At 47.7% G+C, this 16,558-nt stretch overlaps 1 protein-coding gene across 1 annotated transcript in view; it reads right to left on the bottom strand.

Annotated features, from left to right (window-relative positions):
* Positions 1-1,468: 1,468 nt before the first annotated feature.
* The window catches only part of YPEL2 (yippee like 2), a 29,091-nt gene continuing 14,001 nt past the window's right edge, over positions 1,469-16,558 (bottom strand). Inside the window, exons 3-5 of the mRNA XM_027660283.1 lie at positions 3,946-3,989; positions 3,096-3,204; positions 1,469-1,740 (exon numbers count right to left, since the gene is read on the bottom strand). Of these exons, the coding sequence (XP_027516084.1) occupies positions 1,651-1,740; positions 3,096-3,204; positions 3,946-3,989 (243 nt within the window). The 3' untranslated portion in view covers positions 1,469-1,650. The remainder of the gene's footprint in view (positions 1,741-3,095; positions 3,205-3,945; positions 3,990-16,558) is intronic.

Raw genomic sequence — 16,558 nt, 5'->3', positions numbered from 1 at the left:
CCTGATCCCCTCAGAGCCTCTCCGGGGTGGAATCCAGCAACACCAGATTACAGCTCCAAAGCTCCCGTTTCATAAGGAGTCACAATCCCCTGCACAATACTCTTTCCTTCTGGATTAAGAAAGATTTCTCCCCCCCCCCCATGGATTAACCTACTTGAAAGAATTCCACAAACAAAAAGAAAATTCACTCAGAGAGATAAAACTAATTCAGTTCAATGGTCTTGAGTTATGCACCAGTTACTGGCTGGACTGTTGCAGAGCAAACTTCACATTGTCATTTATGCCTTTCCCTCTCACACACGACGCCCCTTCCCTTCCATCCACCTCAGGAAGGTCCTCAGGAATCACAATGGAAAAATTAAAATGGGAGGGACTTATCCCCTTGCAGTTTTGCTGCCCACATCTCCCCCCTTGCTTTAAACTCCCAGGCGTAATTTCAGGGGTAGGGGGAAGATTATTAAGTTTTTTCTATCCCATTTCCCTCCCCCGTGCCTGCAGCAGGCTTCTGGGAGTGGGAAAAGGCGGGGGGAAGGTTTTGGGGGGATACCTCATGGCTTGAAATATCCACCTGTGCAATTCAACCACCAGCTCCTCTGCTCCCTCCTCTCCCCACTCTCGCCCCATTTCTCTGCCAGGCTCCCTCAGGGGAGACGTTGGCTGGGGCCTGGGATTTAAGGAAAAGATCCTGTAACAGCATTTTCCTACTTGCACTTGTGAAGGATTGGTGAAACACCCCCAGGGGTGCTCAGGGGAGGCCGGGAAATCAAGGGGTACCCTCTGTTACTAAGTCTGTCCCCATCCTCCTCTAGGCAATTTCCTTTCTTGCCTCACATATGCCTTTTTTCCCACCCCTGTCATATCTTCTAAGCTGCAGCTCCAGCCTCCTTGTGCCTTAAGTGGTTTTCCCCTCCTCTCTGAAGGGCCCAGGAGTCAGGATTTGGTTTCTGCAGCCATGCTCTGCTGGGGTGTTCGGCCCTCCCTACCCTGCAGCAGCGAGAACAAGGAGAGGCAGAGGGAACCTCTGCAGCCCTCAGGCCCTGCCCCCTCAAACAACAACTTCATAAACAGCAAACACGACACAGATTGCAACTGGCTTGTGGGGGGAACTCGTGCTCAGCCAGCCGGGGCCGGAGCGGTGGGTTGGGATGGGGAGGGTGAGGTATTTTGTCTGTCCTCCGAGACAAGGAGACGTTTCAAGCCTTGCTTAACCAGCACTGAGAGGAGAAGCGCAGGGTCAACCTCGGATGATTCCCTTGGGGCCCACCCCCCTCTCACCTCCTCCTGCCCAAACCTCGGGTCCTCCCCCCGCACCGAGAGCTCTCCTGGTACAAATGCCACCCCAGAGCCACCGTCAGCACGTCCTCCAGCACTGGGCACATGGAATGGCTTCGGCATTCGGGGCGTTCTCTGAGCCAGGACAGAGAGAGAAGCAGCCAGGGTCAACTCACAAACAGATACAAAGCAAAGAGACAGAGAGACAGAAATTTAGAGGCCAGTCACCAATAAAGATGGAGAAGGGTGTGAAGATGCTCCCGGGTTGCAGAGCCTCTAAATGCATGGAACCAAGCGTTCAGTCACTCTCTCACTCTTGGATATAATGTTCGGTTGGATGGCATTCTCTTACACGCTGCTAGGGCTGGGCTCTCCCACTCAATCCCAGCCATTATCCTTGATCATGTGAGCTAGTTCAATGATGTATTTGCCTTCTTTATACTTCTGGCTGCTTTCAAAAGCGTGTTCCTGAAACAAAACAAAACAGAAAAAAAAAAAAAGGAGAAAAAATGAGGTGAAGGTAAATCAGAGTTATGGATCAGAGCTGGGAATGCTGGTGTGAGTCTTGGCCTTGTCTACGGAGTAAAACTGCAAGGTGCTCCTTGGCTTTCAGGAAAATGATGTGGGAAGAATCTTAAATCCTGCTTCTGGCTGTCTATAGGCTGGGAAAAAAGGACTGGCACCCTGTAAGGTGCAGATTTCTGTAGGCCAATGGAACTAAACAAGGATTTAGGAATCACTGGTGATAAAACCCACCTCTCTCCAGGGAGAATTTATTAGTTGGTGGAGAATGCAGAGGTTCTCTGATGGAACACACTGTAAAACCACCAACACTGGGAATGGGATGGGTTATGGTGAACTTCCTGTGGAGATGGAGGAGCAGGAGAAGGACCAGCTCTGCTCAGATCCGTGGTTACAGCCATGGAAACACACGGTGCCTCCACACCACACAACTGAGAGGGAAATCCCTGGGATCCCTGATGGCCCTGACCAGGAGGGACTCAGTTATGGAGGCTGCACCCTCCACTTCAGCTCAGCTCTGCTCAGGTGCTCTCCTTGCTGCCTGTAACTCACCTGAAAGGTCATTCCCTGCTGGAGAGGCCTGGGCTCACTGCTGGTTATGGAATGCTGGGGTTTGTTTACCACGAACTCAGATGATGTACTTAGTGTCCTGCTCCATCTGTGGGATCCATGCCGTGTTTCTGCATGGATTCCACCCACATCAATTTTTGATGTTTTCCTGGTCACAGCCTTTCAACTGATTTAGTAAAAAATATTTCTGTCCAGAGGCCACGGATACAAAATGGGGTTTGTTCAGACACTGGTCACAACATTTGGACAAACCAGTGTGGTGTGTGCCTGCAGGAGCAGAAATTAGGATGTAACACAAGCCTTTATTTGAAACTAATTGAATTTATGAAGAGCAGGAGGGAGGCAGCAAACGGATAAACCCGTGTTCAATAGCATTTCCAGTGGGAAGGACATGGGATTAATGGAGCATTCTATTACTCTGATAACATCTAGGGAAAAAAAAGACAGCAGGAACCACATTTACCCTCGTTTATGGTAAGTAGCCCTGAGAGACACCCATCAAAACCAGGCCCATAAATGTATACATTCTTAATAATTCTTAATTAAAAAATTCCATTCAGCACAAAGAGCTGCTCTGAAGGGATGCACCAGACACAAGGCAGGAGGGAAAACATAAAAAAGACATGGATGTGCCCAAGTTAATGGTCTTTCCATGACATGACACAAACACCTTTCGGAAAGGGCCGGAGCAAAGCTGTCCCCCAGGCAAAACAAAGGACACTGGTACTCACATATTTCCACCCCAGTGTGGTTTTGCAGTTTTCACAGTAAATATCGGCCACCGCATGTAATCCCGTTAATAAGACCCGCTCCTCTGCAGGGCCACAGCCCACATTAACTCTGGGGGGGAAAGCAAGAGATGCTCCCTATTAGTGCTTTTCCACACCAAAACCCCCTCCAGCAAAGCTGACAACGATTCACTGCAGTCCATAAAAACATCAAGCAGGAGGTTCAGGACAACGAGCGGCCCTGAAGGTTTCTCTCGCAGTTCCAAAGGTAAAAATGAGATTTTTTTTTTCTTATTCGAGAAGCTCCGAGCAGAAGATTAATAACACTCCAGGCACTCGTGCTAATTAAGCGTTTGAGAAAGATTTTCATTTTCAAAATTGATAAAATGGTGCTTTTGCTTTCCCCGAATGGAAAATTGAAAAATGGAACTGAAATCAGCAGTTCTCGGGAAAGACATCCCGGCAGTGACCTCACCCAAACTATTTTCAGTCGCCGGGAAATTATACTTGGGTTTTATGTTAGCTCTAAAAAGTGCATATTTAGAGATCATTTATCTCTACATTTACAAAATTCTGGCTCTTTGGTCCAACTACATCCTTGGAGCAGAGAGTGACTCATCCACGAGCTCTTATTTCTCAATCTGATGATGAAAAAAAAAAAATCACCTTTTCCTCGCTGCTCCTCTGCAACCTCACCAGGAATCAAACATGAATCAGTGCTACTTCCTGCCTCTCTCTCTCCAAATGTTTCCACCAAGCTCCCAAGTGCCAGGCAGAGGTTTTCTAAGGGAAACTATCCCTTTGTTTTCTCCCATCCACCCCGGGCTGCAGGTGCTGTGTGCACGGTACTCACACGGAATTGAAGAGATAAGCACGTCCTTGGCTTCCTTGGAAGGACTGAAAGGCAAGAAAACAAAGTTCAGTCGGCTAGGGGAGAGAAAAGAGGCCCAAGCAGGCCCTGCCCTCCATGGCTGCATCAGTGGTGGTCATGGAAACTCTGATCCAGGCCCTTGGGAAAGAGCACATGGAGAAATGTTGGGAGATGAGCATGGAGGAGCAGAGGTTTCGTCCTGCAGATGGGAAGGGAGCAGTTGCCTCAGCTCTAACCCCTGCCCCTTCCACAGGTGGGAAACCACTGGGAACCACCTGGAATCACCAGTGTTTCCACACAGGAATGTGCTGCTCAAGGGTTGAGTTGTTTTTTCTATCCCAGCAATGTCTCTTTTCACCCTTTTCCACTCCTGTTTATGAACTTCACGCCGCTCCCCAACGTCACCCAGAGGCTGCCAAATGTTGCTTTGAATCCCTTTTCTAAAAACAAGGTGCTCACAGAGGTTTCCCACTCCACTGTTACAACTGAACCACCACGTGAAAGCTGCAGGGACAGGGGCTGAGCCCAGCGGGGAGGTTGGGGTCTGTTTGTGCACACAAACACAAACACAACCTCTGCTCCAGGGGCTCTACAAAAGACCTCACCCTTGCTGAGGTGTCTGCAAGCCTCCCATTCCCACTGATGTCCAGGAGATCTTGAGGACTGTGTTCCTGGAGTTCCTGGCATTCCCAGAGCCAGCAGATTCCACTGTGCCACCTCGGTGACATCTCCCTGTGACGGTGCCTAGCTGACAAAAACTGCCTGACACCAGCAAGTGCCACCTGCATTTTTAATGCACTTTGACAAGCACACACTGAATTAAACATTTGGTGCTTAGGAGCAAGAGCACAGTTGTCTGTACACAAGTTTCCTTGTGGGATACCCCAGGGAATGTCTGCACTGAGGGGCAGGAGCTGGGAAAGTCAACCAGCAGCTTTTCTGGGCTATTTAATCCTTTATCTTGCACCTCACCAAGAACTTCTGAATATTTAATGGTTTTCTTAAAAACTCAGCTGATGATTTCAGACTAAATACCCTTAAAAAGGTGGGACACAGGGTTTTGAGGGGAAGGAGAAACGTGCAAGGCTTTAACTCAAACACTGGTCGTTTATTTAGTGAAGAGCAACCTCACACCACATCAAACAACCCTGGGGGGTCCCTGCCTTCCTTGGGGTGTCCCCTTCCATCAGTCCAGCCCTAAGGATACACCCCTGCAAAGCTCCTGCCTCGTGGACAAACAAAGCCAAAGCCATGACAGCTCCCTCCTGGAAGATCCCCCATTGCAGAAGGATCCTTTCCACAGAGCAGTGGGCAAAAATGCCCCTGGGCACCCGGGCAGGGAGCCAGGGCCAGCAGTGCCAGCTGCCTGTGAGGTCTACATGGCAGCAAGGGCTCTGCCAGCTACAAAATCACTGCCTGGCAAGGAATCCACTCGCTCCTGGAGGGATAACTTCTTCAGAGGGATCTGAAGCCCAATATTAGTTGCCACTCAGGGCACAGAAGAGCCACTCTGGATCCAGAGAGGATGCCCGAGGCACTTGGATATCTCTGTCAGCCAGACAAAAGCAGTGCCCTGAGGAATGCCTCTTTTCTTGGGAAGAAATTAAACAGGACAACATGGCTCAAGCATGTTTGGGTAATTGCATTTATTAGAGAAGCTTCTTTTAATCCTTCTGCAGCAGTTCTGTGTCACTGCCATTGTCAGCTGGCTCACACCCCACGTCCAACTAGGCCTGGCCTGGCTGATCCAAAACACCCTGGGAATTGTTGAACAGGAGGGACAGGGGCTGTCCATGCTGCAGGACAGGGATACCAGCCTGGGAACATAGATTCAGGGATGACACACCAAGTCCCACAGCAACACGTGTGCCATCAAAGCAAAAGGAAAGCAGATGAAGCTTGCTAACCATCCAGGCCTTCCCAGTAAATACTTTTCCATAAACACCAAAGGGACTGAGTTTGCCAACAACAACAACCATGGGAGCAAAGTTTTTATTGGTACAGAAATAGGATTTTCCGTTGCTGCTGCACAAAGGCCTGTCTTTAATAAACAAAACCAACCCCATCAGCTGTGCTGGGGCTCACTGGACATTGTTCCATTCCAGTCCCAGGCACAGCAGCATCCCTTCAGAGGTGCCCTTCCTTCCAGCTCAAGCCAGTGCTTTAGGGGACAGAAGGGTGGGCACTGGGAAAAAAAATCACATTAATTATCCCATGTCCAAGCAGAACTTCTCAACAAACCACTGCTCAGCTCTCAGGGCTGCTGCTGTCTTAATATTCCCCCTCCAGCCAGCTGAGGATTTGGCCAAACATATAAAAAGAAGCTGGAGAAGTTTGGCAACCACAAGTTTCCCAGTGCATTTGCCCTCTGCTGACTGTATCCCTACAAAGGTGGCACAGGAGGGTTTTATCCAACTGTTGTAACCTGAGTATTTTCTGGAGATGTTCCTGCTCTTCTGGCACTCCAGAAAAATTGGCACATGCTGTAATGGAAAGCACAAACCCAGAAAAAACAGGTATATTTATACACAAGCAGATGTTCTTGTCTTTGTTTTTGTTGTTGTTTGTTTGGTTTTTTTTAAGAAACACACAAAGACATTTCCAAAACACATTTGGTTTTCACTGAAGTGACAGCCAGACCTACTTTCTATGCTCTGCATTTTCTCTGGGTAGATTTTCCTGATACACATTCAAAGGTGCATCTCTCTCACACACACAGAGAAATCCAGACTTCTTGTTCTCTGAAATAACAGCTCCTGGCATCACTTTCCAGCTGGAAGAAACAGAAAGGATCTTTTTTTGCTGTTGTTGTTTCCCACTGAAAGCCCAAGCACATATTTTTCTCTGCACTGCTAATGCTCAGTGTCTGGCTGGAAACACATCTGTAAATGCCAGCACCAAACCCCTCCAAAAAAACAACACAGGCTTCGGGGATTTGAGAGGCACAACAGCTCATTCCTCCCGACACTCACACCCAGAAACCTTCCCTGCCTTGGGGTGCTCAGCATCTCAAAGCTGCAGGGCCCAAGGAGTGCTGATCTGAGTATCCAGGTGGGAAAGCACGAGCCTGGAGTCAGCAGTTTGGCTGGATCCTCTCCTGCCAAGCCGCCTCCCAGAGCAGAAGCTCCACGTTGAGATGCTTTGGCAGCTGCTCTGGTTTAAGAAGTTCCTATCACCCAATGTACAGACACTCATCATGGTCCCCTCAGCTGTGCTGGTTCCAAATTAGAGCTGTGAAATTGCTATTTAAAAAAAACAAATGCTTTGGGCGGCGGTGAGGGAATTGGCTTCACCCTTTCCCCTCTCCTGGACCCAGTTAAAGGCCAATCCCACAGACTGCTCTGTAACCACGGGATGGGGCAGACACAAGTCCTTCAGAGCAGGGAGTTCTCCCAGTTTGCTGGCAGAGGAGCCCAGTGCAGAGCTGCAGCTCTGGTGAGAGACAGAGCAGGGGAGTTTGGGTTTCACAGATGCTGCTAAACCAGAGCTGCCGCAGGAGGAAGCGGCACATGCAGCCAGGATCCAGCTCCTCCAGGGCAGCCACTAAGAGGGACTCAGCCTGCAAGGCCATGAATCCTGGTATATCCAGCACCCACGACCTTGGGAGCTGTTGGTTTGGTTGAGTCCATTTGTTATATTCTGGTCTCAACACGAAGTGTTGAATGCACAGCTCTGTCTGCTCCGAGCACGGTTCAGCATTCCTTGGGAGCCACTCCGGCTGCAGGGCAGGGCTGTGCCCCTCCACCACTGCAGCCTGCCCCAGTTCCACCTGCCTTCACACCATCAGACCTTTACACTTGCACATTCCCCTCCCTGGGGATGCAGAAGGGAATTTTCACACTCAATCACCAACGCCAGGGAAAAAGGCACGAATCCTGAAGGCGCTCCGAACACGCCCACACCCCACCCCGCTCTCCCCCAGCACCTCCAGCTCCTCGTTCACGGCACAGCCCACTCAGCAGCTCCACACACTGAACAGATGACAGGATTAATACCCTGAGTCTTTGTGACTGTATCTGACAATAGGCTAAACACAAAAAGAGCCGGCTGGAATCATCTGGAAAAATAGGAAGCAGTTGCCAGGACTAAATGGCTCCACACTGATGCCTGCTCTCTGCAGACTGCAGCAGAGAAAACCTCCACTTACCTACGTCCAGCTGGCAGCCTTTTAATAATCCAATAAAGCAAAAATGAAAAGGCAACTGGTCCCAAAGAGGTAGGAGAGGGAAAAGGAACAGAGTGTGCCCCTTCACACCATGCTCCTGAAAGCCACAGATAATTGTCCCTGCAGGGAAGCAAATGGAACAGACGGCCCAGAGCCACCTCCAGAGAGCCACAGCATGGCCTGGCAGTGTGGAGTAGCAGCTCAGGGGGAGCCAAATGACCACCAGGACTCTGCAAAAAAAGGATATGTTCTCTATGCTTGTGATACCTCCATTGGGACAGAGTAGTGCAGGAGGAGGTGTCTGATGAACTCCCGGGCACGGGGGCTGTGCCAGAAGAATCCACCCACCCACCCATTCAGAAGATCTGTGATCATTTATCTCCCACCATCAAGTGTACAACTTTAGTTTGTGAGTTGCTCCAGCCACCTGCACAACATTGAATGCAAGATTTATCTGTTCCCACTACTGATTTGACCCTTAAACATCCAAGGGTGAGGTGTTCCCATAAAATACACCTTGAGCAGGGAGAGGAGACCTCTAAGTAAGACAAAGTGTGATGTCAGTGCAACTGGAGTGCACATGAGTCTGTGTATGAAGATATGCCCCAATCCCCAGGCTCTCCTCATGCTCATCCCACTCCCTGGAACACTTAATCCCAATTCCTACCAGCTGTTATCCCACCTATCAGCCAATATTCTGCAGAAAGCTCTGCCTCAATGGCATCTTTCAAGCCCTGTTAATTATGGCAATAATGGTTTGTTTAAGAAGATTGGCCCTGCAGTGTGTTCAGAGGAGCCACCACACCAGGTGGCTCTGCCAGGAGGTTTCCTGGGAGTCACTGCACAGTGGGAAGAAAATTGGAAAATACAACTCATCAAATCCCTGCTGCAGATCCTGGGGCTGCCCTGGCCAGCATGAGCCATTTCAAACACCTACTCACATCACACTCAAGTATTTCCCAAGGGAGCACAAGTTCAATTACTTGGTCCCTGTATCCACGCAGACCTCAGAGAGCTCCTCAGGGCTCATTAATTCCACCTTGTTCTTCCTCACAGAAGGGGCAGCCCATGATCAGATTAAACAGAGATTCAATTTACCTCCCATTACACCAGACACAGACCCATGTCAAGGGAAACAGTTACATTATTCCACCTCAGAATGTGCACAGATGTGACCTTACCCTGTTCTCACTGCATTCCTGAGTTTTAATTGAGTTTTAACACGGGTCCTTAATGCTATTTAAAGCCCAGAATCGATATGGAATTAGTGGACCAAACTCATCTCTGAAATAATTCAATTAATTCGGCACAGCCTTGCTCCCCAGCAGTTTATGTTGCTGTGCAAACACACAGGGAACAACCCCAATGTTCCATCCTTGGAAAAGCTCCATCCCAGCAGTTTCACACTGTGTTTGTGTCCCAGGTGAAGCAGCCTATGAGCAGGAAGGTGCTCAGGCTGGGGAGATGAAAGACTTTTATCCAGTTTAATGCTGGTGGGAGATGTGGTGGTAGTTTTTTATCCTGCCTCCTGGCAGCAGCAGGTGTCCAAACAACCCTGGCATTCCTTGCTCCTGGAATGAGCTGTGTCCTGATAAGAGCCCTTTGTCCAGACAGGAACCCACTCAGCACTTTCACCACACAGGAAAGGTGGGGAGAGACCAGACAGTGCAAAAGGTCTGAACACACAGCCATGAACTATCCCTATCCCTAATCTTTATCCCTATCCCTGCCCTTATCCTGTTGGCATCACTGCCATGAAATGCTGCTTGACAAAGGCTTATGGTGACACTGCCAGAAAAAAAAAAGTCAATTAACAGGGCAAATTATCAGTGCCTGAAGAACCTCATGCTTCCACTACATCCCACTTTTGTTGGGAAAGCATCAATTCCTGCTCTGCTGTGAGGGGAGAACCTTCAGCCCTTGGAACATCCATGTTGTGTGAGCCAGGTCCGAGTCCTCCCTCCCTGAGACTGAAGGGCAGAGTTCCAAAGATGCTGAGAGGAGGAAACTGAAGCCTCTTCTATCCCTACTCCAATCTGCAAGAGCCCTTGTGCTCTGCAATCCACATGTTCCAACGGCCCCCTCCTGATCCTTAAAACACTCAGGAAAATTTAATTAGCAGTTAATTTTAAATAATCCTCAAATTCTTTTTTTTTTGGTTGGTTGGTTGGTTCAGTTTTCTAAAGTGAGATTCCCTCATCCCCTCACAAAAAAAAAAATCCTCGCTGTTCACAAGACTCCCAAAAACACTGTGAAAATTGAGAACACTGTTCTGCAGTGTTACCTCCATAACATCCCTGCTGCCCAGGAGGATGATCCCATGGGAAGTGCTGCCTGATCCATGGGAGCCGTGCTCGGCCACACGTCAGCACAGCACGAAGGTGACACCGACGCTCCCACGGGGCCGCTGCCCCCGGGCACAGAAACTGCACCCAGGGATTTAAGTGGGTCAGGATCCGGGGGCACATTCCCAGTTATTAATCCATGTGTCACTGTCCATTAGCACCACGGGGGAGGGCAGGAGGTTTCTCTCCAAGGGGAGATGTTTTGGATTGCAGCTGGAAGGAGATGTCTGTAATTAATGGAGATCAGTGTTTAGGGGAACACAAATTGCCCCAGATCCAGGGGTTTGTTTTGCCTCGAGCACAGGGGTTTCTAACACAAATTAAGCTGAGCTAAACTCTATAAAGAATGGCAAAATTCAGAAAATAGTTGCCATCTACTCTGTCCCCTGGTCCCTCACATGCCTGGCAGGCTCTGCCTCAGTTCCATCACAACACTGAATTCTCACCCTGTTATCACGAGCCCTGTGCTATTCCCCCTCCTTCCCAAAGCCCTGGGACCCTGGACTCTGTTCCTATTTATTTTGAAATGTGTTTCCAGCTCACAGACTTCAAAGTGGAATTTCAAAATGTGAACGCTAAAGGCTCAAACCACTGAAGGCAAACAAAACAGAAAAAAACCCACACTGAATTTATTACTTCCATAAAACTGCACAATATTTTGGGGCTTCTGTTGTGATTTCGATGGTCTCTGGTTGCTGCTGCTGTTGTTGCACTTCAAAACTTGACTTTAAGATGAAAAAGGATAGAATAAGTATCTACAACAGTATTTCCAACAGTTGTGATTGCCATGGGAACACTGCTGTGTGTTTTAAGAGAGGAGACTCTGGGTGGAGTTTCCTTGTCTGCTCCAGCTTCAATCCTTCCCCTTCCAGTTCTGCTGGATGGGAAAAACTGCCAGGCCCAACAGTGAGGACAGACTCCTCCAACAGCTCCCTAAAACAGATATGAAACCCTCTGACAGCATTCCCTGCTGCTCTAAAATAAAAATTACCACCAGAGACTCCTCCTGAGAAGTCAGGGCCTCCTCCCCAGGGGCAGCAGGTGAAACCCCCCCCCCCCCCCCCCCCCCCACTCTCCAGTGTGTGTGTGACAATTACAGTTTTTACAGCAATAAATCAGATTAAAAGCACACTCCTGCACGGGAAGCTCCCAGGGCAGCTCCCCCCATCAGCAAGCCTTGGATCCTGCTGGCATTCCCTCCTCTTCCAACTGGACCCCCCCCAAAACCCAGGAAGGCTCAGACCTGATCAGCTCCGTGCTCCAGTTGTTCAGGATTTGCAGCAGTTGCAGCACAAACCCTGATGATTCACTGTCCTTCGTCCCTGGCAGTTCCCTGGATAATAAATGGGAACAATATTTTATTTATGCCCAGGTCATCAATTCTTCGGCAGAGGAAGCAGCAGATGAAAGGAGAGCTGTTTCCATAAAGAAAGTGATGGATTAGAAAAATCCATTTTTACCCTGTTCTTCTTCCTTGACAGGGAATTCAAAACTATTGTGATTTATTACCTTTTTCTCTCTCTTTTTTTTTTTTTTTGGAAGAGAATGAAGTATTTTAAAAATCACACACCAGTTAATTGCTGCATAAACACAGTTATACAAAGAGGTACAAAGTACCTCGGGCTTGTTCTATTAAACAACCACATCCTGACTAAATAAGAGGCCTGATCCTGCCTGTCTTTGATCCCACTATGGATCCCAGGGAACACAGGGACTTGTAGGGTAAATCCCAGAGGAAGCAATTACACAGGACAGAAAGGTCTAACTGAGGTGGCTGGGCTGTGGAATAGGCACCACAAATTCTCATGGCACAGCTCAGATTTCATATCCTGACTTTTTTTTCCTGCAAAGGGCATTGTTTGTTTATTCCCTCTCCAACACAGGCTGCTCAGAGGGGCTCAAATAAAAGACCCACTGCAAACCCCAACCTGTCTGGAAAATGCCCTGGTATGAGTTTGTCTCCAAAAGTTCACTCCTGCCTAATAAACACTCGACCTCCTGTGAAGGAAAAGTCCCATTTAACAACCTGAAACAAACTGAAAGCCTCTCAATCTGCATTTAATTCTAGAATTAATTTAATTTTAAACTTCAGGGAAGCCAAGAACTACAAGACACCTTTTCCCTCACGTTCACAGCAGCGAAATGGGAAGTTAAAAAACACTCAAACTTTGCTGTTCATCACTTACAGCTCCAACTCTGATACTTGCAATTAAGGGCAAGCTCTGAATAATACCTGGAAGTGGCAACTCATTAGGGAACAAGAGCTGAAAAGCAGGATCCAAGAGCTGCTGGACAGCTTCTAGAAATGTGCATAAAACTGATAAACCTGGTGCATGAGGAGCTACAGGAAATAAATGAACAGCAGCTTTCTGTGCAGGGCTGAGCCAGGGAGACCAGCACAGTTATGAAATGATGTGCTGAGAAGGTGCTACTGCTGAGTCTGAACAATAAAACCAGCCCTGTCCCCATTCCTAAAAGGATCTTGAAATGTTAAAGATGGAGAAGAGAACCACAAAAATTAAATGGAACTTGGAAAAAAAAAATGAGATTGCACCATGACAAAGTTGAATCTGTTTAGCCTGTCCAAAAAAGTGATTAAGAGTGATCTTGGTGACTGCATATCCCAGCCTTTTACAGCAAGGAATAGGAGGTACTAGAGATGTATTTTATTAGGAAAAGAAGAAAAATAATGGCTAATGACAGGAAGCACAAGTCAGACAAACCTAAATTCAAAGTCTTTGATTTTTAATGGTAAGGATGATTAACCACTGGGAAAAAATGGCCCAAGAGAGCAGTGAATTTTCCCCCTTGAAGTCTTCAAATGGAGACTAAATGCTTTCCCTGAAAGAACTGCTGCAATCCTGGTGAAATGCACTGGTCCATGTTCCAGAGGAGGTCAGATGGGATGATGTGATGGCTCCTCCTGGCCTTAAGAGTTCCTTACCATGGAGCTGGGAACTTAAATTCATATTTGGGAAGATGCAAGATCTACTTTCAAAGCAAGAATAAAAGCTGTGTAATGAAAAGTAAGAACCTGACCCATGAGAAGGGAGTACCCGTCTCAGCTCACACACTGTTTTTCCCCATGATGGAAATGCAGGATTTTCTCTTGGCTTGTCTTGAACACTGAAAGACTCCTTTTTCCACTAGATTAAAGATCACCACGTTGTAATTTTAGGATTATTGTTTCAGCTTCTGTGCATGTTCCCCCCACCCAGCAAATAACTCCTTGTCTTCAAGGTGAGCTGACACACAAATACCAGCTGGTTCCTGGGGAGTAAAGAACCAAGAACATTAAAACTTGGGAACACACAAGAAAGGAAAAAGCAAAGAGCCAAACCCAAAAGCCCAACAACTGCTGCTCCACTTCACCTCCACGTGGTGCCTCAAATGCTTCCAAGTAGCTGAATTCATCTACTACTTATCTGGATGTTGCACCAAAGCTTCAGATCCTTTTAAAGATCCCCCAGTTGCAACATGGAGCAAAGTGTGATGTTTTCAGAGTGCCCTAAGTCTCACTGAGGGGCTGTTGGAGGCTCCAGCAGCCTGCAGGCTGGGAAGGAACCAGGCCACAACAACTGGGAGTGAGTTTTGCTGATAAACCTTTCAACTCCTGACTGAGAAGATCAAAAAGACCTTCTAAGTGCTCCCTCATGAACAACCCAACCCCATCTGAGAAAGTCAGGCACACAGGAGTCCTGTATTTTCCCTAAATTCTCAGTGCTGCAGGAGCTGCAGCCCTTTGTGTTGAGGAATTGCACATTCCTGTTCAGCAGAGGCTCCACGCAGACATCAAAGGGAAACACTAAACCTCCTCACAAGCCTTTAGGCAACTTCAGAAGATACATCACTGCATAATGTTTAGCAGTTGGATCACAGAAAGGCAGGGAAAAAAAAGAAACTGCAGGACGCCCACAAGACATTCTCCACATATTTCCATGAGCAGGGACGTTTCTGCTGAATTACTGTTCACATGGCAAGAGAAAATCAGCAACCAAGACACTGATGTGGCAATTCTGGCCTTTGCATCTTTCTGCTCTTGTTCCCATCCTTTTTTTTACTGGGCACCAATTACACAGAAAAAGGGCTGACAAAGTTGGAGTAACACAGAATCAGCAGGAATCAGCATCTCATCTGCCATTTTGGGAAGGAAAAGGTGCTCTTTGCCTTGCTGAATGTCTGTTTTGTTAACTGTTCCTCCAGGCCCCACGAGAAAACGATGCAGAAGGCACATTTCTCAAGAAAAGCCACTCTGTCTCCTTCCTGGAGAGGTTTTGCCACCATTGATTGTGGAATTTATATTTTTCTTAAACATTCTCCAAGCCATGGGATGTTGTGCCTGGGAAGGACAGATGTAACAAGAAGTACCTTTCACTTAATTTTTGGCAATTTGGAAGACACTGAAATGTGCTTTTTAAGTACAGTCCCCTGGCACAGTATCTTTGTTTTTACAGCAAATCCACGGAGGAGGATTGGGACACACTGTACCAACCTGGAAGAGCAGACAGGACCTGCTCCAGAGCTTTATCTTCCAAGCAGACTGGACAAAACAGCAGCATTCCAACTGCACAGGTGGGGAGAGGAGGAACAAAGATACCCAGTGACTTACTCGAGGTCACACAGGAATCTGTTGAGTTCCTGAAGTCTCAGTCCACTCAGGCATTGGAAAAATCAGTGAAACAAGAGCATGTGCTAAATTTGGCACAGCCTTTTAAATGATGCATTGCTGCAAGGGAACAAGAACCTCCAGTCATGCTAGCCCAGACACCAAAGGAAAAGTAGTTACTCAGCTCCACCCAATCTATCTGATCACCTTCCTATTTCCTGAGTCAATAAGGCCTTTCTTGGCCAGACGGTCCAACCCACAATTTAGATCTTGTTACAAATCAGACCCACTAAACCACTTTCTCCCTGGGGCTGCAGAAGATAAAAGGCCAAGTAAGAAACATTTTGGTAGCTGGGCTTCGTGTAACAGCTTTGGATTTTCTTAAAAGCCTCAGCATTGATTATTTTCTTTAAATAGCAATGGCTTATTGAGGAACCTTCTACCCCTTTCAAGGCACAAGGTTTTCCTTAGGTAGAAAAGAAAGCAAAAACTGCCCTGCCAAGGCATATTTGTCAAAGAGTTTCAGATACCCAGGGCTGTGACTTTGAAGCTACAGTAAATTAACACTGGTGCTGAAGGGCTAAGAGGGGAAACTCGGGAGATGGAGAGGAAATAAAGTATGGATTGACACAGAACAATACTGGGATTCAGCTCCAGCTTGTGTTTCAGCCAAGGGCATGAGCCAGGGCTGCAACCTGTGTGTATGCAGAGGAGCTGAAAGCTGAGAGCAGGCAGAGCAGCCCAGCTCTCCTGTGGGCTCTGCACAACTTGGGGCAAAAGGAACAGAGGAATTAATTCCACGGAGCCAAACCCCCACCACCCTGCTGTTACATAAAAGCCTGTTTTCTGGGGAATGTTTCCAAGGATGGTGTCATTTGGGCTGTTTTGATTCAAGTGACAGTCAGCTTTAGGATGAGATACACCACAGGCTGAGAAACACTCCAGTTTGCAGAGTCTCCCACTCCCTTTTCCATCCCCACGGCGCTTGTTCCTTCCTTCCGTTTGCCACATTTTCTTATGGAAAACAAGCACGACAACTGCACAGCCTGGTTCTCGATGCTGCCACAAGGCTGTGATGAAAGAACTGCACAAGGCCTCGGGGAGATGTTTCCAACTCAAACAGATCAAACACCGACTATTTAAGTTTGCCTGGGAAAGTTTCTACACATTTTGGAAGCCCCCCCCCCAACCCCCCCGAGGCAGGGACTGTTCTGTTGAACAGCCACTTGTACAAATCATGGTTGCAGCACAATTACTTTCATAAGGTTTTCAATTATACAAAGATGTACCTTATTAATGTTTACAACCCTGAGAAATAAATCCTCAACCTCCAAACTCTTTGCTAGTGCTCCACCAGCACTGTGGTCCCAAGTATTAGTTTACACCTCAGTCTAAATGAACTTTTAGAATGAGCAGATCCCACAGCTCACTGGAGTTAACACCTCCACAATTCACACACAGCCTTATATTGTGTTTTCC

Source organism: Corapipo altera, unplaced genomic scaffold (assembly GCF_003945725.1).
Source record: "Corapipo altera isolate COAL_440 unplaced genomic scaffold, ASM394572v1 271, whole genome shotgun sequence".
Lineage (NCBI taxonomy): Eukaryota > Metazoa > Chordata > Aves > Passeriformes > Pipridae > Corapipo > Corapipo altera.
This window is presented reverse-complemented; position numbering and strand designations above follow the sequence as displayed.